We start from the raw sequence: 24,522 nt of genomic DNA, 5'->3' as shown, positions 1-24,522 counted from the left end.
AATTAGGTTGAGCTTCTATTGAACTAACCAAACAATTTGGAGACAAAATTCTGATAATATTGCCACAAAAAACAAGAACAGAGAAACTAAATACTGTTTGGGGGTAGAGCTCTCTTGTAAGTTGAATATTTGATTTAAAAAAATAATATTCTATTTTGTTTGTTTTAATTAAATTAATTGAATAAACTTTCCAAAAAAGAGAACTTCACTAATAAGAGTTATTTCCCTGATACAAAATCTACTGTTTTTCTGTGGCTATCCATAATTAAAGAACCACTACAGTGATATCGTGTTATTTCTATAAAGCGTAGTTCACTGTTGTGTATCATTTTTACCAGCACAGTCAAATTTGACAATGTGTTTTCCTTGCAGACATACCAGCTGGGAAGAGAGAGTTGCCACGTTCAAGTAACCATCCAGATGCTAAACAACCCAGGTTTGCAGGTACTGTTGTTAGCGATAATTGTAGTTGTATGGCGTGCTGAAGCCCACTGTCATGCTGTGATGCTGTTCTTTGTGATGGAATTTAACTTCAGCTTTGCGATGAAAGTCAATTGGAACTTTCAGTCCTGACTGACACTTTCTCCATGTACATGTAAATATTGTTATCATTAACTCCATTTCAAGAGAATTTGTTTAAGAAGCCACGCTTAAATCTTATCTCCTCTTCCCCCTATCTAGCCAGGCTGAAATTCTCCATGTTTTCACTCCTTAGTATCAGCTAAAAACTTATAAGCTCTTTAAACATGAAACTGTCTCTTGCACCCTTGAAAGCAGGCTTTGAAATATTCATTTTGTTACATTCCATATCTCAAACGTCAACAGAAAAAAATTAACCAATCAAACAGCTGGTTTAAAAGTTGCTGAGGCTCATTAACCCATTGACTCCTAACCAATCAAACTGGCTTTGAGGAAGAATGGATTTTGTGTCACTTGAGACACCATCAGCTTTGGCATGATGATTGTATTCTGGGTAATTTCTTAATTATCTGTTGTTGTTTTTCAGTTGTTTATTCGTCTTTAATGTCAAAAGAATTATATTATATTACATTTTTATATATTTTTTTCAGTTTAGCCTAAAACAAAGCACAGGGTTTTCTTTTTTTACCGCCGGTATAGTAAAAACAAAGCTTGTGGCTTAGGAGTGTCATGGCCCTTGTGTACAAAATGGCATCCTTAATTGCTGGTGTGCTCGTGAAATGCACTGTGGGCTATGGCACTCCAAGGCCAAATGGTATATTCTTGTTTGTTTGTCTGTTTGTCTGCTTTTTGTTTGTTTTTGTTATACCATATACTTTTATTTTAGGTTAAATTGAAATACCGTAAATCCTCGAATTAGCGTCTCCCCCCCTCGAATAAGCGCCCCCTTCGAATAAGCACCCCTCTTATCAGCTGTAATTTAAAATAAGCGCCCCCTCCCCTTCCCCCATTTTGTGGACGAATAATGACACAACAAAGGATGTATAGTTTTCGTCATGTAGTATTGCTACATTGTTTCAGTTTGTAAACACGTTAAGTGAACACGTTGAACACGTTAAGTACTGACGGCGCCGCGATTTTAACTGAAGCTTTTTATGTCAATAAACAGCTTATGTTGTTGTTTACGCGCAGATGATGTATCAAAAAAATGATCATGTCAGGCCACGATTTGGGAAAAATTAAATAAGCCCCCTACTCCTTAAATAAGCGCTCTCGGTCTTCTTCTAAATTTGAAATGAGCGCCCCGGGCGCTAATTCGAGGATTTACAGTAATATAGATAAAAAATAAAAGAGAGGAAAATATCTACTTTCAGAATAAGAAACTCAATTGGGAAAAACAACCAAAAATAAAGAAATTATGCAAAAATTGCCAGGGCACCCATAGGCAACCATACACGTCAGAAGATGTTTTTGATGATTATCGAAGGAACTGGGAAAACGTGTCACAAGGCAAACCTAAACAGGCATGATGGGACACATTTTACCAGAGATACCCACAATACATCTACGATTTTTTTTTTCCTGTCGTAATCTAAGCACAAAAATGACCCGTTTTAAACCATTAGTAAAAAACTACTCTGTCTATTCGTTGAAAACTTTCCCTACGGGAACAAAAGGAGCTTATAGGCAAAAAAACACACAAAAGAGACCGAAAAAGGCCAAAAACCAAAGGAAGATGAATAGTGGTATTCTGTTTATCGATACCCTGAATAAGGTTTGGCAATTGGTAAATTCGATTTCTTCACCTTTAGTGTCATTTTTTTTTCTCTTTTTACACGGCATGGCAAAAGTTTAGTTTAGCGTTTGTTCTGAACTCTGCAATTTCCTTTTCATTTCTCACTGTCATGGGAAATTTCTAAACATCATTTTTTAGGCTCTATGACTTCCATACATTAGCTCTTTGCCATGTCTCTTCCATTTTTGGTCCAGTCTATTTTTTCAAACTACAACGATATTTGCTAAGTCATGTAACTGGAAAGAGAAAAAAATAAATAAAATATAAGCGGATTCCATTGATGGCAATTAAAATTCGGGCTATTTAAAAGCCTGTGATGTCATGTATTTTACCAACCCTTAATAATTCCATGCAGGAGATGCCAAAGGAAGGTAACACGCCTCCGATCAACAGGAACAAAAACTTCATCCCTTTTATTCGGAGCTTTCTTAATTTTTCATTCTAACGCGCGCTTGGGACTGGCACCAGCCACTTTAATGTACACAACCACGAAGTAGTGTCCTCATCAGCGACTATCTGTTGTTAAGGGTCAACCTTTCATCCGTGCGCTTTAATGTCCTCCCTTACAGAAGCATAACCATTCCTTCATCTGCCTGCTAACCATGCAAACTACCTGCACACTACAACAACTCTGACAGCTCTTTTACCCTTGTATTATGCCTCTCTATAAATTTGCCCACAGTTCTGTTCTTGAATGTTAGCCCTCTTGTGACATTTCTTGAAAGATTCGGGTTATTTATAAAACCTTTAATATCATATACCTTGGCAACCCGTAACAATCCCATGGTTGAGATGCCATAGTAAGTTATCACGCCTCCGATCCACAGGAACAAAAACTTCAGTCATCCCTTTTTTTACTCGGAGTTTTTGCCATTTTTCCTTCTAAGGTGCGGTTAGGGACCATTACAGTATGTACACAAGCACGATATAGTGTCGTTAGCAACCCCTTATCCGTGTGCTGTGGTTCCTCGCTTGAAGCAGCATAACCTTTACTAGATCTGTCTGCTAACCATACAAACTACCCGTAGTTACTCAAGCGCGCGCTTGAGCTCCCCTCCATCTCCCGCACATGTTTTTTGACATGACAAATCTTTTCAAAATTCTTCCCCTACTCTCAATTGTTATCGCGTAATCTCGCTAAAACGCTTCAGGTATTATCTCTCGACATTTTGTTTCTGTGCGGAGATTAGGTGACTTAGGACGCGCAAGAAAAACTGCCAGCCGGGGAAGGGATTTTAGAGATTTTTCCTGTCAAAAAACCTGTGGGAGAGGGAGGAGAGAGCGAGAGCGCGCTGGGTGACGCGTTTGGGATTAGGAAAACAGTACGATCATGTTCAGAAAAGCTATTTTGCTATTTGAGAAAAAAACTTTGGAATCGACGCTTAAATTCTCCGACTGTCCTTAAAATATTCGAAAACAAATGTTTTAAGTTGTAAAAAAATCTTTCGACTTCGTCCTGTGTTTGTTTGGTTTCGTGGAAGCTGCGAAATTTAGAGATTCGAGAGAATATTTATACTCCCTGTGTTTTAACTGCCGGATTCGTTTCTCGTTCTCACAGAACCCTTCACCCTTGAAAAGTGCCAACAAGAGCTGCAGTCCATATATGACACCATGAGCAAGGTGAAAATCATCCCATGGGACGAAAGCTCTGCCATTCATATTGATGATCTCTACACAACGTTATCGTGGGTCAGGGATGACAGGAAACCCAGTGGAGTGACACAAGAACAACTTGAAGACTACACCGACATATTCAAGGGCGACAAGCATCACCCTAATCCAAAGCGACTTCTGGTGTATGGACGGCCAGGCATTGGAAAAACCACATTTTCCAAAAAGACTGCTTTCGACTGGTCGCAGCAAAGAAAAGAAATCTTAAAGAAATTTGATGTTGTGCTGCTGATTAAGTTGCGAGATGTGTGTGAGTTGAAAGGTATCCGTGATTTTCTAAGGGCTTCCAAACTGCTGGCTGGTGATGAAGTGGTTGATGATTTCTATGAATACATACTTCGTAATCAGGAAAAGGTGTTACTGATTTTGGATGGCTATGATGAGTACTTCTGTTCTGGAGAACAATCACCGGTCCGTGACATTTGGGAGGGCAAGCAACTGGGTAATATCCACGTGATTATTACAACCCGAAAAGAGAAAGCTGGCGAGTTAAGATACCACAGCCGCGTTCAATTTGAAATAAACGGTTTCAAAAGTGACGATCAAGTCAGAGCGTTTGCGAGCAAGTTCCTGGGTGATGAGGAAAGAGTTGAAGAGTTTGTAACCTACTTACGTGAAAGAGATTTGAACGACTTGGCTGAAATCCCACTTCTTTTGTTGATGCTCTGTACAGTCTGGAAGGAAAACCACTTTAAGGAACTGCCAAAATCACGGGCTCACATTTGCCAAAATTTCATTGAAACTTTGATCCTCCACACTATCGCAAAAGATGCAAAAGCAAAGCAAGAGGAAGGTATAGACGCCTACAATGTAGAGCTTTGTGGACTAGGCAAGCTTGCCTTTGACGCACTTTTGCAAAATGTTCTTTCTTTTCCTTTTAGCAAACTGCCTGACAGCATTTTGAGTGAGAAATTAATCAAAGTCGGGTTGTTTCATGTCGTCAATGCTGCAACATTTTTGAAACGCGAGCAACATGTTCATTTCATTCATAAATCAGTACAGGAGTACCTTGCTGCTTCCTATCTCAAGGAGGAGTTGTTAAAAGAAAGTAAAACCTGTTTGTCCGAAGTTGACTCATTTGAAAAGATTGTCAAGATGATTGAAGTTCTTAGATTTGCCTGTGAGCTGTCAGCAGATGCGGCATGCGCCATTCTAAGTCATCTGGGGATCGTAGGAAAGAAGGAAGGCCTGACAGAGTACAGCTTCACCGACATACCTTGTATTGACGACTTGTCTAACAATCAGTTTCTAACCCTTATCTCACGTAGCTTTTTCTCATGCGCATCCGACAGGAGGTGTGATCTCTATCCTACATTTTTGGCTTACGTTGGTGGTGTTTTATTAATTGATTCTGACCAGTTGCATAGCGTTGCCAATGAGCACATGTTCAGGTCTGCTGCGGCGCCCGCCTTTATCTTCTTCTCTGTCAGCCTACGTACAGAGCAAAACCGTCGAGACCTAATCAGCGTACTAGAAGACCTCACTGCAGTTATTGCCAGCTATTCGGGCGAAAAGAAAGCTTCGGATTTCCTAGAGAAGTATCCATTACCAAACGTAGATGATATTTTTCTGAAGAAAGAAGAAGGGAAGACATACCTTTATATTGCTCAAATTTGGCTAGACTCTTCATTTCCCACTGAAATGCTTAGGGAGCTCATGTCATCGCCAGAATCATCTCAGAGGAAGAAGCCAGTTGATGACCAATCAAATGAACAAGACGACAGTAGCGCTTTGTGTTTGACTGAGAACAGCACTGCTGATACTCAGACTACTCAACATTGTCTCTCCTGTGTCTGGAGAATTCATGTCTGGGTTGAAGAAAGGCAAGAGATCGAGACGCTTATTGACGTTCTATCTTTTGTGACATCTCCACGATATGTACTCATTCATGGTATTTCACTGCGTGCTACTGATCCTGTGTTGGTGGACACCCTGGTCTCACGTATTAACTTTACAAGCACACTTGATTCGTTATCAATTACCACTATCAATTTGACAGCCAAGCCTGCTACTGTCATCGCCAGATCTCTGCACCAGGCTCCTAACTTGTCTCGTCTCAACTTGTCATGTAACCCTCTTGGTGAAGGAGTAAGTGATGTCACGCGACATCTCAGCTGTGTTCCTCACCTGGACACGCTGTACCTTTATGGTGTTAAGATGACAAAGAAACAAGTGAATGATTTGAGTGAAGCTGTGCGTCAGACCAAGATCACGAAGTTGGTGTCATCTTACCATGTAAGTTTTGTGATTTTTGTTAGCATTCGTCTCAGCTGTTTACCGTAATACTGATGTTGTCGAGATATTGATTTGGCAATTGCAATATGTTTTGTTTCCTTGTTTTGCCGAACAAGTGTTAAGTTTAAAAATTAAAAGACGAGGGCAAAGTTTTTCGGATAAAAAGTGCTATAAATCAGTCCAAATTAGTTTTTCTGATGAAAGCGTTAATATTTCATGTAATATAGGGATGCAATATCTATTTTAGTTTATATGCGTACTTTCTCATGGCTCTGCTGTAAACCTGTTTGTTTTGCTGGTACACTGCTTAGCACTGGTATCGCTTGTCCTCTGAGACTCTATTGCGCATTTCTCGGCAATTTTTCATTCTCCATGGCATTTAAGGGAGTTAGAGTTAAAGTCATTTATCGGTTTCATATTCATCCCGAAACTACATTTCATGACGGACACCACATTAGAAATACATTTATTTTCTGGCAGCTGCTTCTTGTGCAAGCTTTATTTAAAGTTATAAAGTGTATTAATATTTATTATTATATGGCTTTGGCTTGTGGCCGATATAACGTGCGCTCTGATTGCCTAAGAGCGAGATCTGAGTGGCATTATGCAGCCGTAATGCTCACGGGCCGATTGCGGATTATGCAAATTAGGGAGAGCGCAGCTCTGAAAATTCAAGCGCATTGAAACGATGAAAGCCGATTAAAAACAGTCAGAGAAAGTAAATTTAATTCCGATGAGCTAAAAGTGTAGATTTTTCCTTTATAAAATTTATATAGAAGTCGTTTTTGACTTACCAGCCGGTAACCTCGGCGGGCACTAGTGAAAAACAATCAAAGTTTGCCGAAATCACTAAGGGAAAAACACCATCGGCAGATCTGTCATGCATCCTGAGCAGAACATGCACCACGAAGAAACTTATAAGTTATCATCTTAGTCACAGCAATTACCGAAATATTGAACTCCGTCACAGTTCTCATCGAATAGATTCCCTCGTTTTAACACAAGCAAGTGTAAATCAGCTTCCAGGATCATCAGATGTACACAATCGGGCGGTTTCGGTCGGTAGCAGTGTTTCTGATAACTGCAGGAAGTTTCAGACGTTCAGAAGGCTTGAAAAGTTCATCTATAAATCCCAGAATGAAGAAGGCGAAGATATGTTGTCGAAAGCGAATGTGAAGATCGAGTTATTCTGAGCAGTGCATTCTGAAGCATTAGTATTTTCTTTCACCGAAAGACCATTTGTTTGCACTATTTTGAAGCGCTTTCTGTCTTTTCTATAAACGTTGACGTTTCGCCACAAAAGTCGGAAAAACTCCCCCATCAAGTTGTGGCACCACGATACTAAAATACCTTTTTGAGGCTGGGACAATCATTTTTCCCGTTAAGAAATGTGTACTTTTAACGGAAGACGTAATACAGTGGTTAAGTTCACTGACTGTGTTGCCGGTTTTCATGTGACGTCATCAATTTCCAAAATAAGAAATTACCAATCCTTGTGAAGTTTTAGTTTCATCAGATGCAAGACCCTCTCATAACTTGACGTTTTGCAACGTTTAAGCCTGACAGGGTTCCTCATTAGGTAATGGAGCACGTCGGAATTTCCAAGTTAATGCGTTGCGTGACATTAAAATGGCGGCTCGATAAGGCTTTCGAGTAAGTCAAAGGATGAGTTATTGCTCAAGTTTTTACTAACTAAACAGTTCTTTCTCTAGACAAAGTATTAATTTCAATGTATCGGAGCTAGTCAGTAGTAACGTTTCGTTTCAATGGCAAAACTCAATGACAGATGTTTCTGTTACTTTACCGCCGCCATGTTTGTGTCCCTCCGAGGGGCACAAACATGGCGACACCATACAAAGCTCCATAAATTTGAGTGAAACACTTTTCCGAGTAACGCGCGGATAGAAAACCGCACAGACTTAAAAATTTTGCAAGGTTCTTTATATATCAGTCATCTTTCATATCTCAGCTTCTCTTCTTAATTTATTGAATGGTTACGATTTTTGTTTTTGATGGCGTCACACTGAAAACCAGCCATAGTTTTGCCCTGGGTTTGAGACGATGAATGAATCGGTAAACACGCGCATCGCCGGATGTAAATTGACGACATCCGTTCGAATAATTTTTTCTTTTCTTTAATTCATGAGCCATATAATAAACAACTTAATAACCTCGACCGTTGGGTTGGTACGGGAAAATCTCAAACCTCAGCCTACCTTGTTGACCTCGCTATCGCTCGGTCAACACGGCTAGGCCTCAGTTTGAGAATTTCCCGTAAAGACCTCACTCTTGGTTATTAAGTAGTTAAAGTTAAGTGTTGTCGTAAATTACTCACGCTTGTAGTGAACCACATGGTGGAAAAGTTTGGTTTTAGTGCAAATAAAAATAAGCGTTAGTGGGGTTTTCAGAGGAATTGCCACGAGCGATTAGGTTCTAAACGTTCTAACACACTTTGAAAAACTAAATCAGGTACAAAGGAAGCCATTTAAATGAAGCGTAAAACCTTGTTTCAAGTTTTGAAAAATAGAATCAAGTAACATGTAATCGCATGGTTTCCTTCTGTGGCTTGAACAGGAACCACTCATCGAATGTGGTTCTAGCGCTCGTTTAAGTTCTGATAGTCGTCGGAAATTTTACTGGTGCTTATTTTACTTTGTAAGAGAACTCGGACATCCGCCAAGAGCCAATCCTGGGCGGACAGGAAACACAACTCTTGGAATCAGTGTTTCAGACATATGTTTTTAATGTGAACAAATTGTCTTGGCTTCGACGATGTAATGGACAAGATTTAGTAAGTTAATCATATCTCTTACACTTTTCTTAAACTTCTCTTTTGGAAAGGAATCCTTTGCTTTGTATTTCAGTGTTTTTTCTTTCCACATCACTGCGCCCTCAAACATCCACTAAGAGCCGATGCGAGGTTCAATTCCACCTGTTACCATCCTACCCCGGGCATTCCCCGGGTAGGATTAGACATTACTTAGCGGCTTATTCCCCGTCCCTAGGCACGAAAACGTCCCGGGACTCAGATCTACCTTAACTATGTCTGTATGTGCAGTAAGGGTGGCAATATTGGTTTCTGTGCAATAGCAAAAACATACGTTTTGTCAAGAACGCAACGCTTTTCTAGAGTTAACTGAACGAAGGATACTACGTTGAGTAAACTATATACCATTTATTGAAAAAAGAACTGATTTATATTCCATACAACATTGACGATCCAAAAAAGTAAAGATAATACTGAGTCATGTATAATGTTTCAAAGAGAAAAAGCTGTTACTAAAACTCTGACTTTCTTCAAACAAATAAGGTGGAATATGATCAGAAGACTAACAAAAATAGTACTCAATATACAGGTGGTCGATCTGTAATAATGTATAACTTTTGATTTTATATTTTTATTAAATAAACTTACCTTCAAATATGGGCTTTAATTTAGAAAGATTGTTTTGTTCCAATCAAGCCAAAACAAACTAGCGGCTTTCCTACAGAAAAACTCTCTACGTCCGGCAAGCGGTGCGTCGCCATTGCGTTTGATAAACCACGAGCACAAAGCAATTTTTTTGATTTGCCCGGCTCCCTAATCTCGGGACAAGACCACCGTAAACAAGAGCCGATGCGATGCGAGGTTCAATTCCACCTGTTACCATCCTACCCCGGGCATTCCCCAGGGCACATGTCCCAGGGGTTTCCCGGGGGGGATGGTAACAAGTAGAATTGAACCACGCACAAGTATCAGAGCCCATGGCGTAACAGAGATGCCAATTTTTTAAAGCCTTTTTCAGACTTCTTTTCCGATTCGTCAACATTTTGTCGCCAGAAAAGTCTTCAACGAACGTGTCTGAAATAAATCTATTTATGCTAAGAAACTTCTTATAGACACGCGAGTCAATTACTGAGGCCTGTGACATAACAGAGTGCAAATTTGTGAAAGTCTGTTTTGGAAGTGATGTCTTCACTGACTCGTCAACTTTCTTCCGAAAAATAAAGAACAGCGTGTGGGAAATTCGCCAACGGCACAACATCCAGATGGTGAAGGACTTTTTGTTCCAGTACGGCTCGCTTCTATTCTCCTTTGCAGATGTTTAAAAGGGGTCAGCACCACCCTACCCACCCCCCCTCCCTCACCCCTACTGTTTAAAGTGTGGGACTGACGCTGAAAAGGTCTGAGAAGGAGACTGGCTTTCTTGAATGCATCTAGAACTTTAGACAAGGTCAGGACAGTTCCTTTAAGTGTCAAATCAGGTTTTTGACCTTTTCCATTTTCTAAACGAAAGAACAAAAATATAGCTTACCAATTTTTGATCTTCTTAAATTGACTCCGTTTAGGAAAACAAGTTCAGCTACTACATTCACACACTTCAAGAACACAGGCTGCTTCATGAACGGGAAGTGGAACTGAAGACCCTCTCATCCACCCTCCCCTGTGACACAAAATCCTCGTCCTCGGTCTCATCAGCTGCCTCATTTAGATTATCTCAGTCACCTAATTCAAAAGTTATTAAAAAGGCTGATAAATAAATTCCAACTTAGTTTATTGCTTGCAGGCAATACAAAGATAGTGGCTTGCATCTTGTTAGACAATTCCCAATCCACTCCGATTATAGTACGCTTCACCCGTGTGGTTTGATGACCAAAGACATCCTCCTCACACTGCAAAACGTTCTGAAAGCATCTTCTGTCGCGGATATCTATATTACGCCGAATTTTGCTTTTTTTATTCTGGCCTTTCGTGAACTAACTTTGATCTGAATCCCTTCCGACTAAACAGCGGCAAAAACCTTTTGAGACAAACAAACAGCCGTATTAACTCTACATCCTTTTCCTGTTGGATTGGTTGTTAGAAAATAACTTGTAGTTATAGCAGCTTTAAGTAAACACTAATTAGGGAAAGGGATTGATAAGCTATAACTCAATATAATTATGTGGCGCACCGTGAGAAGCCTGGACTTAATAAAATGTCTTCAAGAGTTTGTGAGGGATGTGAAAATCTAGCTGACTTTTATGATAATATTAATGTAATCAGTGTGGCTCCGCCATACCTCTAAATGTCAATAATTAATATTTGAATCTGAAGCACTTTTTAAGGAAATGTAAATTAAGGATTCTTTACTTTGTAGAAAGCGTTTCAACCGAAAAGCTGATAGGCTTTTTTTTTCAGTCTTGAGGGAAGAGTATTTTTCTCTGGAAATTACCTAATGTAAAAAACTAAAAAAGGGCGAACGAGTACAGATTTTGTTGAGCCCACAAAGCTTTGGTCAGCAACTAATGGCTAGTGTGTGTGGATAGAGACGATGGTGTTTGACAATGTTTTGTGATTTATGACAGGAGCGTGATGGGAGCCCCAAACCTGAACATGAATGGCCATCTGAGGACTCCTGGCCATCTGAGGACTCCTGGACATATGACTTCTACTTGAAACTTTGGTATGGATCAAAAGACGAGCTGCAGACTGAGACATCAAGTGAATCAGAAGACAAGCCGGAGACTGGGACATCAAGTGAATCAAAAGACGACCAGGGGCCTGGTGATTAGAATCAGATTTTATCGGTTGCTGTAACAACAGGCTAACATAAACTGCACAAGAGACTGAACAAGAGGACCAGCAAGAGACTGGAACGGAGCAAATGGGCATGTGATCAACAAAAGGAGCAGAGCATCACGAACTGTAAGAAGACCACACACCTAGACCCTAAGGTAGTATGGGTACATTTATGTCAGTTATGTCTTAGCACAGTGGTCAAGTGTACTGCGCGTGCGCAATTCCCGCCAAAACTGACGCTGACAAGTGCAAAGTCTCTCAATCTGTTTTAAAATCCTTTACTTTGAAGCAAAAACTACTGAAATCGAGCGCTTTGAACGCCAAATGTGCACACATAATTTGATAATTGTTGTCTACCAGTTTTGTCGTCTCATATTTTTGTTCTGTGTCGTATTTTATGTGAGATTCTCAGACACACTTGAACATTTCAAGGCAATGAAAATCGGAAGTCCGAAGTGGCATTCATTTGACCGCTGTGTCTAAGACGTGTAGGACTGAGACTGAGTAATGTAATCTAACACAGGAAAACCATGATGACGCGAAACAATGTAAGCACAGGGAGATGTCACATCAAAATAGAAATGAAAATAGTTATCTTACAGACACACATATATAATGAGGGTTCTGGCACAGCACTCACACAACACAGTGCAAGCACAACGCAACTCCTCATCTGGAGATTCGGAGTTGCGTTGTGCTTGCACTGTGTTGTGTTCGCTTGTGACCAGAACCCTCATTATATATGTGTGTGCTGTGCCAGAAATGCGTGTGTGTGTGTGTGCTGTGCCAGAAATGCTGTGCCAGAAATGCGTGTGTGTGCTGTGCCAGAAATGTGTGTGGCGCACAGCACAGCAAAAAAGCGGGTCCAGCGAAGCTGCAACGTCTGTAATCAATATGCGCGGAGTGCCCTTCACTTGTATATTCAAAAATGTGCCATAAAAATTTTCCTATTGGAGAAGTGCTTGCTCAGTGTATACGCCGTCATGGCTGCCGTGCAAATGTTCTACGGCCCAATACAGAGAGAGGAAGCCGACATGGCTGCCGAAAGAAATTCGTCCTATGTGCAAATTTCCGAGGCCATTCAAAACCTCCCTCCAGAGCTTATTGAGATGATTCTCAAGGAGTACATCGCGAAAAAAATTAAGGAAAAAAAGGAAATGGGCTGGGATAAGGTACACAAGCATATTCCAAAACCAGGTTGGGATAAGGTTAACAGAAATATTTCAAAACTGCCTTTCTGCCAATACAGGCAGCAGATTTTGCGGATGGTTATTTGCTTTGAATATGCGGACTGCTTTTTCGAAGGTTGTTGTTTCCCCTGTTTCAAAAGGGAGGGAAATCTTCATAAAGTATCGCTAAGCCGGCCGATGGAGTTAATAGAAGCCACCCCTGAGTACAAGAATTTTTTAAAAGTATGCTCCGGGGATGGTGAGTGGTTCCTTTTTGGCAGGGAGCGTTAGCGAAAAAGGCGGCGACTAACCTTCGTTCGAAGCAAAAGTTTTGCGAGTTGCGTGACATTTTTATCAGAAAGACTGGAACCAAATATTCCCCAGGCCCCCCTGGCCGAGCAGTACAGAAAAACATGGAGGACAACTCAAGATTTTTTTGTTTGGGCCGAAAATGATGAACCAGAACAGAATTCACCGAAAAAATACGCCCAGCCAACGCGTTGTAAGTTATTTTTTCACCACAGAAGCTGCCGAAGTGAAGCGAGCAGGAGGAAACGAGAAAATAGCAAGATTCGATCGCAGCGTTCGATCGCTCGTAACATGAAATATTCTTGAACAAGGGCCTCGATCGAGCCTGTTTAAGTTTCCTCTGCTTCTCGCATGGCTTCAACGACTTGATATGTTATCTGTCTGACCTCTTTCTGCCAAATGGGCGTAGAAAGTTCCGTGAAAATAAAGCAAATAGCGTGGAACAGCACAAGCATTTTGGCCTTCAGAACTGTTGTTGGGATATAATTTATTCAGCCAAGCTCTAAATATAGCTCAAGCATGACATCATCTCGCCACCAAAAAGTGCATGACATCATCTCGCCACCCAAAAGCGCATGCGTATGTGTGAAAACCTGCGAATTTAGGCAAAGGACAGAGAAGCACACCACAAGTGAAAGGCTCGGCAACAGGATCAATGTATATAGCTTGAGTAGTTATACTATATATCAGCAAGCAAATGATGGTGCTTTGGGATGTGAGGGTGGCCACCTCTGATTCCTAATACGGCACGTACAGGCGCTTGTCAGGGGTATGGGGTGAACCCGCCCCGGCCCAGTGGAGACTGGGAGGTGCTCAGAGGTCCCTCGGGACCTCAAACCTCGTCCGGAGGTAAAACGGAACAGCCGCCCTGTCAGCGGCGCGAAAAGGGCTAGGCAAAAGAACAGCCAACGAGCACCTCCCGACAGGGTTTTGCTTTTTTGTGTGACCTGTTACGCAACGTCACGCGTGACAGTAACGTAACCCAGTCACACAACGTCATGCGTGAAGGTAACGTGGTGTAACACAATCACCTGTTTTTGATAAGACTAAGAGAAAGTTTTGTGTTTTTTTGCTCAAAATTTAGTTCAAATCTGCTGTTTAATCCGCAAGTTTTTTTCTATATTCTTCCCGAACCTGGTCCCGAACCTGGTTTCTTATTTTTGCGATATCTGGCTGGATTGGATTTGTTTGTATTCGCGCGAAGTTCAAGCGTAAAGTCTCTTTAAGGTGGCGATATTTCTGCATTTCACGAGTGATCAGTTGAAACTCCGTGTCAGAAACCCGATTGTCATTAAGAGCCTGTGACACAGAGCAGTTTATCGAGCCACGTTTTACGATAGCCAGAGAGTGGATTCTCGAGTGTTTATTAACCTTGCGTTCAAGCTTCTTGTTGACAACGGACAGGCCAGTGGAAACCGCGCCAGATAAAGCTCCTATCCCGGCAACAGGGGCGCTGACAAGAATTCCAACACCAGTGAGTGATGTTGCAACAGCCCCAGAAGACAGAACTGCCGTGAAGGCACCAAGGCCAACCAGGGAATAGTGAAGCGCTTTCTGGGCTTTTTTATATTTTTTCAACACAAGCCTGTAATGCTCGACCTCAGCAGATATTTCTTTTTCAATTCTGCTTATCTCGGTTAGCCGGAAATTCTCGGCATTTGTCGTTTCAGGAAGGCTTGGATAGATTCCTCTTTCATTCTCGGCAGGCGGCGCGCTTGGTGGCAACCGATTCGCCGAAGACATTGCGTATATATAGAAATTTAACTTCGCGGTTTTCTGCGCGACACTGGGGTGCGGAGTTTCTCGCGAAATCTTTGACAGCGGGATGAATCTCCCCCCGCAGATAAGAGCTTTCTACAAATTCCACGTATACTTCACGGTCAGGCGCATTTTGTACCAGCTAGGAGGAATTCAGAGCATGAGCGCTTTGCCCGGAGACCCGCCTTTCAACCAATACAATAATCATTACCACGTCGCTTCGTACAAAAGGATATGCAGCGAGTTTGGCATTGACCCCTCGAGCGATTTCCGCTACACGCACGGGAAAAACCACGGTCTGGGAAGCATTTATGTTTACGTGTCTGGCGCGGGCGCGTCGAAAACTGACTATAAATACCCGGGATGGAACAAATTCAGCGATGAAGGCGGCAAAGCTATAAATGGGGACTTGATTTATTTCATCGAGCCGGGGGCCGCTTCTGATGCTCAAGCGGACTGGTTCGCGCCAAACACCGCGAACGGTTTGACGCAGACGGGCTTGGCACGAATCAACCAGTCAATCGAGGCTTTCGTTTACTGCGTTCTGGGCTCGCAAGTCAACGTCCGCAGCAGCATTCTCGGTTCAGGCGGCCGGGCGAGAGGAGCCCAGAGCGAGTTCCTGGTGTTGATGGAAGACGCGATCAGACAGCCCGACCTGGCACAGAGCGTGCAAAGGTACCAGCTCGCGGTGGATCAAGCGAAGGTCAGGCTCAATCTCGCAGTAGCCCCCTTGGCCTAGCTCATGCCTGCGCAAATGATAATCAACACCGCAAGCACGATCGGTTACAACAACAAACTGAAACAGGCAGTCTCCGGGATGAAACTGGGGGTGAACAACAAGGTAAACCCGGAGACAAAAAAAGCTGGGCTCACAATCATGGCAGGCGGCCCGTCAAAAATTAACCCTCCCAACAGCCATCCGTCCAATCCGATACACAAAGCCACAACAGCCGAATTGAAAAAACCATCTTCAGCCGAAACTCAACAAGCGCAGCCACCTGCGGAAAAAATAGAGGTCGAGACTCCAGATAAAACACCGCAACACGAAATTAACAAAACGACGGTAATTGTCGGTGTAGTCGGATTATCTGCTTTGCTGTTCATGGCTTGGCGGTAAGTTAACGCTGCTTCTTAAAATTTTTTTCGAACAAAAAGGCCACCGCGGCAAGAATGACCAGCCAGGTGTGCTCTGCCAGAAACCCGACGACTTTGCCGGCGGCTTTGAAAAGGAACCTCACAATCGAGCCAATCGGCCCGGGCAGCAGAGAACCGAGTTTCGCGGCAATATCTTTGAGGCCATTTCCCAAAGCTTTGCCGGTGGCTTTCAAACCTCTGGTGAGGACCGCGATGACAGCTCCAATTGTGGTCCCGGCGGCGACAAGAATAGCGGTCAACGTCACGCCATATTTTTTGAAGATTTCCTTGACCCTTTCCAAGAGAGGCCGCCCCCTTTCCCTTTCCGCGATCTGAGTTTGCAAACGCTCGAGCTCCTCGTTTCTTTCTGCCACTCTGCCTTCTGCGGCTTCTTTTTGGGAGGACGAGGCATTCTCATTTTGGATGATTGCCTGGTCTTCTGCGTTTTGGCGCTGCAGCTCGCTTTCCTGCTCTTTCAGGTCGTCCAACGGTTTTGTTTGGTTGAGCCTTTCTTCCATGGCATTTGTTTCACTTTCTTTTTCTGCGATGCTGGCCCTGAGCCTGTCGACCCTTTCTTGTTCTTTTTCTATGTTTCTTGCTCTTTTCGTAAGCCAGTCCAATTCTTTTTTCTTGTTTTCAAGATCGCTTTGATAGTTCTTTTTCACTTCTTTCAGCCTACGCAGCTCTGCTTCACTTTCAAGATTCGAACCTTGTTCATCCTGAATGGCATCAATCTTGGCATCAGTTTGCTCGATTTTACGTCTCAGAACCTCCACTTCTTTCTTTTCTTCTTCTCTTTGCGAAGCGAGTTTTTCCGCCTGTTGTAGTTGTTTCTCTGCCTCTTTTTGTCTTTGTTTCATTTCTCTGATGGTATCCCGGTCTTCTACAATGACATCTGCAGCTCTTGGCCCAATTTTTAAAAACCTTTCCGTGAAGTCTGTCCCGTCATCTTTCATAATCTTGTACTCACCTCCCCGATTACCTAATGCAACAATTTTACCCTTGTTTTTCCCTTTGGTGCCTTTCATAATTGCAAAACTACTCTCTTTAAAGTTGGTAAATACTTATTTTAACCGGTCTATGATAAATTCCCGTTCCGAATCTGGTTCAAGCAAAGGGATACCTTCTCCAAAAAATGATGTCTCGGCATAAGAAGTGTCAGGCAGGCCGGACTGCTCGTGCCACATAGTAGGCATTTCCATTTGTTCACCCCCGTGGTAGGGGGTGCCAGGTTGGTAGGGAGTGGATGCACTGATGGGGTCAAAAGGTTCGGTTGTGTTAACCTCTTGCCCGTCATCATCAGAACCATCGTGGTCAAGCCGATTGTCGAGTTCCAGGTCTTCGTAACCAAATTCGCCACTGCCTTCCGCCATAGCAATATATTGCAAGCCTTTTATTTTCAAATTAGAAAAAAATCGCCGGAGCGTTATACAATGTCAGTTCCAGAGAACCTTCACGCAACATACAGCAAAAAAACATTACACGGCATGCAGGCCGAGCGCGCGGTCAAGCGAATCACCTTTTCCCACACTGAAGCCAAACCTGGCGATACGCTGTATGTTTCAGTGCCCATGCTGAACGTGAACGAGGTTCTGTTGCCGGGCTCGCTAGCACTTGTCCTTAACGTCGACCTTTCTGGAGGGCACGCCAACAACTTCCTTGTCCAGAATGTCACGCGAGCGCTCGTTGACAGGCTGCACGTGAAGTTTGGAGGCACCACCCTGAGAGACACGGTTGGCTATGGCATCTACAAAATCTTTGATGACCTTTTCCTTTCGCAGGAAGAGCGAGACAACAGGATCCTCGAAGGGATTCAGAGCGAGGACTTATGCAAGATCCGCTCAGGCGCTGGAGACAAGAAAGTCTCGGGCGTCGCCGCGGAAAACAAGCTGAATGAGGTGTACGGGAGCAAGTACCGGATCAGGCTGGACCATCAGATCCTAACCGATCACGGCGTTTTCTACCCCCAGGCCCTTTACAAAGACCTCACGTTCGAAATAACCCTTAATGGAGCTGCACATGTGGTCAATGGCTCCGATACAACCCAGCTGAAATACAAGCTGACCAACATCCAGCTCGAGTACGATATGATCCGCAGCAAGACTCTGGCAGACGAGGCGCATAGCGTTTACTCCAGCGGAAAAGAGTTCGTCTATGACCACGTGATGCGTTCCAAAGTGGTGACCTTCAAAAAAGACACCGACACGAGGAAAAACATCAAAATCGACGCCCAAAAAAGGTCGCTAAAAGCCATCCTGCTGCTGTTCATAGAACCTTATACCGACGAAGCCTGAGATTCAGAAAAATACGTCTTCCCGGATCTGACGAAAGTCAGCGTCACGATCAACGGCTCGCCCAACATGCTTTACAACAACGGCGTCAAAGGCAAGGACATGTGGGAAGAGGCCCAACGCTTCTTCGTGAAGGGCAAAAAAAACAAGCACATGGACGCGACAAAGTTTTACACCGGAGATAATTTCGGGCTTCTGATTGACATGCGCTCCATGGCGGACCAAGAAATTCATGGAAGTGGCAAGCGCATTGTGAACAGTACAGACGGGGTCCAGCTGGAAATCGAGAGGAAAGCCGAAGGCTCAGGCAACGTGAACTGCCACGTATTTGTCATCGTCGACTCCCAGTTCAACATTATGGACAGACAGCTGGAATCTGTACAGAACTGAATATAACATGGACCCAAGCAAGATTCCCTTCAACGCTCTCATCGTGGGGCCGACCAATTCAGGCAAATCGAGGTTCGTGGTGGACCAGCTCTATGGCCCTTTCCGCTTCAAGTTCAACCACATCGTGCTCATCTGCCCGACGTTCACGCACAACAAGACCTACCACCGGCTTGGCGAAAACAATCCAAGAATGGATGTGATTGTCTGCGAGCAGCACGACGTGGAAAGGTGGTTGCAGCTCGTGAGATGGCTTTTCATGGGCACCAACACGCTCAGAATCCTCGACGACTGCGCAGCCTCCAAAGACGTGAAAGGGCGCACTGGCGAGCTGGTGAATCTCGCCTTTTCTGCCCGCCATATGGGCATCAGCGTGTGGGTGCTGACCCAGAAGTTGACCAGCATAACATCTTCCTTCAGGGAGAACGTGGCGGCGATCGTTCTCTTTTACACCCCCTCGGCCAGGACCACGAAAGCCATATTCGAGGATTGCGCTGGCGAGCTCTCCCAGGATGAGTACAAAGGTCTGGTTTCAAAGCTGAAAGAGCGAAAGTTCTCTTATCTTGTGTTCTCGCTTCGCCACCCCTACGGGGTAAAGTTATTTGAATAAAAAAATGTAAGCTGCATATAGCCTTGCACAATGGCTGGAGAAGAGGCCGCGTTAGCAGACGTTATGAACCTTCTTCAAACCGAGCCCGAACCGTCGAGTGGTCCCGCAGGTGGCCTTGTTCCAACCGCTCCTGGACCCAACATTCCTGCTCTTCGCGAGCAGCTGGCCGTGCTCGTGTCCACAGGCAAAGCCAAAGAGGCCATCAGGGTGCAGTTTACCCACGAGCACGTGAAGCGCCTGAGCGACAAAGAGGTCGAGAAATTCGCCAAACGCTACGAGGCGTACGTGGGCTCGAAGACAACAGATAGCCTGATCGACAGCTTCATTTTTTTTGCAACCAAAGCGGTCGGAATGGTCGTAAACATCGAAGACATCGAGGCTTATCAAAGAGAACTCAGAAACGACTTCATCTTAAACATACAGCTCTCCAATCTGGCCGGCAACCTTTATTTGAAGTACGGCCGGTTTCTTGCTGTGGCCAACGTGGCGATGATCACCACAAAACATATTGATTATAGTCGGCAGTTGCCAGAGCAGAGCCATCCTTCTCGTGATGAAAACGGCTATCCGCTTGAGGGCGTTGATGAGGTACCCGGCTCAGCGACTGCAGAATAACTGGCCAGCATTCGTCAACAACTGCTGAGCGCTTGCCTACAAATTGTTAACAATTAAACTTTTTTCATTTGCTTATAATACGGTTCGCTTCAGAATGTCTGCCGAACAATCCGAAAGCGCACCTGCCGTCACGGCGCCTCAGGCCGAGACCAAGGCAGCACCTGCAGCCGATATCACACAGAAAACGACAATTCCGACTGCAACCACGCAGCGCATAAAAAGCCCCAAGCGTGTGGCCGCTGGAAAAATGGTTGCCGAAAGAACGTGGCTGGCCCGGGAAGAACAGAAGAAAGCGGCCGAGGCTTATCACGCGGAAAAAAAGGAAGCGAAAGCCGCCACAGCGGCGGTCCCTGAGCCAGCCCCGACTACAGAAGGTGAAAGCCCAAAGAGCGAAAGCCCAAAGAGCGGCTGGCCCAGCACCAACCAATGGCTTACTATTGGCGGCATAGGCGTCTCAATGCTCGGGTTCTATTACACACGTGAAGAGCTCAAGGCAATGGCCAAGTCCGCATTCGACAAATTCAAGTCCATGTTCGGCACATTCAAAACGCCGGAGCTCGCGTCGCAGCCCGCGCCTGAGCCAGAACCTGCTCGCGCGACACGGCCAAATACATTTAAAAAAATGATTTAAACTTTTGCGTGTAATATACATCACGATGTCTGACATTGCTCATACTCTCATCAATGCAGCCGCAATTGGCGGAATTTCGATATTATGGTTCGAATTTACTGCAAAAGCTTGCAAAAAGGTGAAGCAACTTACCAACGAAATGTTTGCTGATAAGGGTGCAGAAGAAAGAAAAAGACAAAGAGAAATAGACCAAGAAGTAAGAAGAAGACTATCAGAAATAAGAAGAGAAGAAGAAGCCGCGGGGGGAGGAAGATTAAATGCACACAGTTTGGAGAAAAGTTTTTAAAAATATACTCAGATGGAAGTCTACTGCGTGAAAGACCGGCGAGTGACGCCGAACGTCCGAGGAACGACAAAAATTGTTGCTACAAAGAACAACAGGCGACTGCTAAAAGTGAAGTGCGCTGTGTGCGGAATCACCAAAACAAAGCTTTTGCCTGGAATTCCCAGAAAGAAGAATTAATTTTGGTTTAAACTTTCATTCTTCACTTATATCGAGCACCATGTCCGACAACAAGCTTGTCAAGATCGTCATTGAAGCCGCAACTCTCACGGGATTAGCCGCGGGCATCGGCTGGGTCGTAAAAAAGGTTGTGAAAGAGAATTTCACTTCCGATCCCAGCAGCAGCCCGATGAATTACGTGAAGTTCACCGCTGTCATGTCTGGCAGCATTTGGCTCAAAAGTTACCTCGAGGACCAGAAAATCCTCCCCGTGAACGTTTGAAATTTTTCGTTTTGAATAAAAAAGTCTATTATATTATCGCGCAATGGCAAGCATTGCAAGAGTTGACGTTCACGAGGTTGTTGAGAGATCCGCGAGAGAAGATGGAAAGAGCTACGACGAAGCACTCAATGAGTTTCTTGCACGTTTCGAGCGCTCACTTCTCAACTTCGGCTGGATCGAGGAAAACGTGAATTAAAAAGAAGCTGCGGTGTTTTTGAAAGATTGTCAACAGCGAGCCGCCGAGGCGTATCAAAACGCCAAAGAAAAATACAAGAACGAACCCGAAGGCCTTCTCGACTGGATTGCAAACAACTTGGTACCATTCGAGGAAACAGGAATGAGTTGTGATTTGAAAAAAGATTCCGTTAATATATAACCATGGCGAGCATCGCGATCATGATTGGCGGGGCCGTGTTGAACGCCACGGCTTTTATCGGCGGCAATTATCTGGCGAGGGCACTTGGCGGGGGCGACAAAGCTGCGCTTGCAGAAAAGAAGCGCCACGACAAAGCTCTCGAAGTTTATCAAGCTGCTTACGCCAAATACGAGCAAGACCGAACACAACTTCTCAACTGGATCGCGACCAGCGCCCAAGAAAAGGAGCAGGCCAAGCAGAACTTCACCAACATTGACTATGCCTTCAAACTCTACAACCAGGTGCATCCTGACGAACACATGGTGCCCCCCAAGGAGCCCAAGTTCTCAGATTTCTATCAGCCAAGCGAGCAGCAGAAAAAGGGTGAAATCGTGTTCGTGGGCGCTGGGGCGCTCGCTCTGACCTACGCGGCCTTCGAGTACCTTTAAATTTTCGGCGCTCTCTGGGCAGAATATTTCTTTCGTGTTGAAGAAAACAAAGATCATTGTATACCATGGACTCTTTGCAGAAGTCTTGTTACGCTTCCATATTGGAAGCAAACCCAAAAGCAAATGAACTTTGGCTTTTCGAAAATTTCGAAAATTTCAAAGAAACTTGGGAGGGTTTGCAAAAATTATTGGAATTGCCTGAGTTTAATCAACTTTTTGTGAAATGCGCTCCAAAATCAATGGAGTAAATTTCGGAAAACAAGATTGTCAAAGGCAAAGAAATTGAGCTGTTGGAAAATTGTATGGATCATTGCGCGGATAAAATTTACGCGGATGAAATGTTAAGCTTCTTAAAACAAGCCATGGGAAAGTTGGAAGAAAAAACAGCTGCAGATTGTTAGACTTTCAGCTCTCGGTGTGGTTCCTTTAAACCTTTTTACGCCTTACTTATATGGACGCCAAACTCGCGAAGATTTACTACAGCCCCAGGGGCTACTGGAAAGGAATCGCCGCGATCAAAAAATTAGCCGAGACCGCCAAGGTACCTGAAGAAGCCGCAAAAAAGTGGCTCATCAGGCAAGCACTCTGGCAGATATTTCTCCCCGTGCCGAAGTGGATTCCTCGGCCGAAATTCGACGTTCCCACACCCAACAAGGTCCACCAGGCGGACCTTCTTTTTCTGCCGCACGACAAGTTCCCTCGCGGCCGCAAAGTTTTCAAATACGCGCTGACCGTTGTTGACGTGGCCAACCGCTACAAAGAGGCCGAACCCCTGACTTCGAAAAATTCTGATGAGGTCGCCCTGGCCTTTCAGAAGATTTACAAGCGCTTGCCTCTGGAATGGCCTGAAATGCTGCAGGTTGACCCCGGGCGCGAATTCATGGACGCTGTCACGAAAGAGATGGAAAAGCACAAAACATATATCCGGCGCGGGCGCGTTGACATTCACCGCAACCAGGCCATTGTCGAACGTTTCAACCGCACCCTGGCGGAGCGCTTGTTCGGCCACCAGTACGCCGTGGAAATGCTTCTCCCTGAGGGCAAGCGGTCCACCGCCTGGGTGAAAAGACTTCCTGAAGTTGTCTCGGCTTTGAACAACGAGGTCACAAGCCTTCTCGGCAAGAAACCCGCTGTCGCCATCAAAGAAAAAGCCGTTTATTCAAGGCCGTCGACACCTTACACGAGGCCTGTTGGGAAACGCGAAAAAATCCTCCCCCCTCTTGTCCAAGTTCGTTATCTCTACCAGCCCGGCGAGCTCGAAGGGGGCGTGAAAAGAGCGACGGATCCAATCTGGTCTTTGAAAGTTTTCGGCATTGAAAGGTCTATTTCCAAACCGGATCACCCCGTTCTCTACTATCTGCGCGACGGTCCCAAGCGCGGCTTCGTGCGTGAAGAGCTGCTGGTTGTCCCTCCGAACACACAGTTACCCCCAGAGCAACTTTGAAACTTCGGCTTCCAACCCTCTAAGTTCATCATCTGTTAATGTTGACAATATATCCATGCAGGTGTATCCGTAAGCTTTGGTATGGATACCGTCGTCACCTATCCATCGCTTTGAATCAAATGGCGAAAGCGAAATTTTGTTAAGATGCATACCGTAGATCTCGTGTCCCTCGCTCCGAAGAATATTCATTCCATGCCATTGCTGCTTCACACCGAAAAGCGTTTCCTTGTACTGTTCATGCGTTATTTGTTTCTTGACAACGTTCTTTTTCACGCCCTTCGCTTTTTTGATATTTTTTTCGTCTGCCTTCAAGATGGAGTACATTTTCGGTCTTAGACTAACGTACTCTGCGATGGGGGTTCCCGCACATTCGTCTTTCATTTTGCCCAAGACCTTTTTTGTTTTTGTTTGAGTGGAGAGGATGCTCCTTCGGGTAGTCGCTCGTGTCGTAAAGGTCCATGCTGTTTTTCCTGTCTTCGTAGACGTCTTCTGTTTCGATGAGAATCAGAAGGCTGTCGGTATCCGTATATAGCAGCTCACACTTTGATCTGTACTTCTTTTTCAGCACGTTGTAAAAGAAGTCGTACATCAGGATCTTGCTGTTGTCAAGGATCGTCATCCCCGTGTAGACCGGCTTGTTGAGAAGCAGCCTGCTTTTTCGCATGTCTATCCCCGCCATGTCGTTTGAGAATAAAACGTGCCTTGAGTACAAAGGGCTGGCGATCAATTTCCTTATTTTGCCCGCCTCGTTGCTGTGCACTATTCTTATGTCAACGCGGTTGCGCAGGTTTTCCATGGTTTTGCCGAAAACGGAGTTGTTCATGAGCTGGTAAAAGTTCTTTTCGAAGTCGCTCTTCGCTTTTTTCCTGAACTGTGTGTTCATCCGGATGTACGGTTCCATCCAGCGTTCTTGTTCGAACTCAAGCACCCTGTGCACACGCTTCAGTTTCATTCCCTGCTTCAGATAAAACTGCAAGTTCCT

General features: G+C 44.3%; 4 protein-coding genes and 1 long non-coding RNA gene across 6 annotated transcripts in view; 3 read left to right on the top strand and 2 right to left on the bottom strand.

Annotated features, from left to right (window-relative positions):
• Positions 1-24,522, top strand: part of LOC149098655 (uncharacterized) — a 179,104-nt gene that overhangs the window by 13,908 nt on the left and 140,674 nt on the right. Inside the window, exons 5-7 of one of the 2 annotated variants that reach the window (XM_089278312.1) lie at positions 373-444; positions 3,774-6,121; positions 11,450-20,773. In XM_089278312.1, coding sequence (XP_089134438.1) covers positions 373-444; positions 3,774-6,121; positions 11,450-11,656 — 2,627 coding nt within the window. In that variant the 3' untranslated portion in view covers positions 11,657-20,773. Of the gene's footprint in view, positions 1-372; positions 445-3,773; positions 6,122-11,449; positions 20,774-24,522 lie in introns of those variants that run through there. The other variant, XM_089278310.1, reaches the window with a different exon arrangement.
• Positions 1-24,522, bottom strand: part of LOC110040361 (uncharacterized) — a 237,806-nt gene that overhangs the window by 203,871 nt on the left and 9,413 nt on the right. The gene's annotated exons all lie outside the window — the stretch shown is intronic.
• On the bottom strand, positions 16,018-17,056 carry LOC149098667 (uncharacterized). Its single transcript, XM_089278320.1, has one exon. It carries the CDS (start codon positions 16,987-16,989, stop codon positions 16,018-16,020), a length of 972 nt encoding a protein of 323 aa, XP_089134446.1. The 5' UTR covers positions 16,990-17,056.
• On the top strand, positions 17,467-20,773 carry LOC149098665 (uncharacterized). The gene has a single exon (XM_089278323.1). It carries the CDS (start codon positions 17,467-17,469, stop codon positions 18,325-18,327), a length of 861 nt encoding a protein of 286 aa, XP_089134449.1. The 3' UTR covers positions 18,328-20,773.
• On the top strand, positions 18,394-20,773 carry LOC149098666 (uncharacterized). The gene has a single exon (XM_089278329.1). It carries the CDS (start codon positions 18,394-18,396, stop codon positions 18,712-18,714), a length of 321 nt encoding a protein of 106 aa, XP_089134455.1. The 3' UTR covers positions 18,715-20,773.

The sequence above is a fragment of the Orbicella faveolata genome, unplaced genomic scaffold (assembly GCF_042242905.1).
Source record: "Orbicella faveolata isolate gen_17 unplaced genomic scaffold, um_ofav_v1 contig_46, whole genome shotgun sequence".
Lineage (NCBI taxonomy): Eukaryota > Metazoa > Cnidaria > Anthozoa > Scleractinia > Merulinidae > Orbicella > Orbicella faveolata.
This window is presented reverse-complemented; position numbering and strand designations above follow the sequence as displayed.

Excerpts from the sequence above, each read along its gene's own strand:
- LOC149098667 (XM_089278320.1), bottom strand. The coding sequence starts at position 16,989 with ATGAAAGATGACGGGACAGACTTCACGGAAAGGTTTTTAAAAATTGGG.
- LOC149098665 (XM_089278323.1), top strand. The coding sequence starts at position 17,467 with ATGTCAGTTCCAGAGAACCTTCACGCAACATACAGCAAAAAAACATTA.
- LOC149098666 (XM_089278329.1), top strand. The coding sequence starts at position 18,394 with ATGCTTTACAACAACGGCGTCAAAGGCAAGGACATGTGGGAAGAGGCC.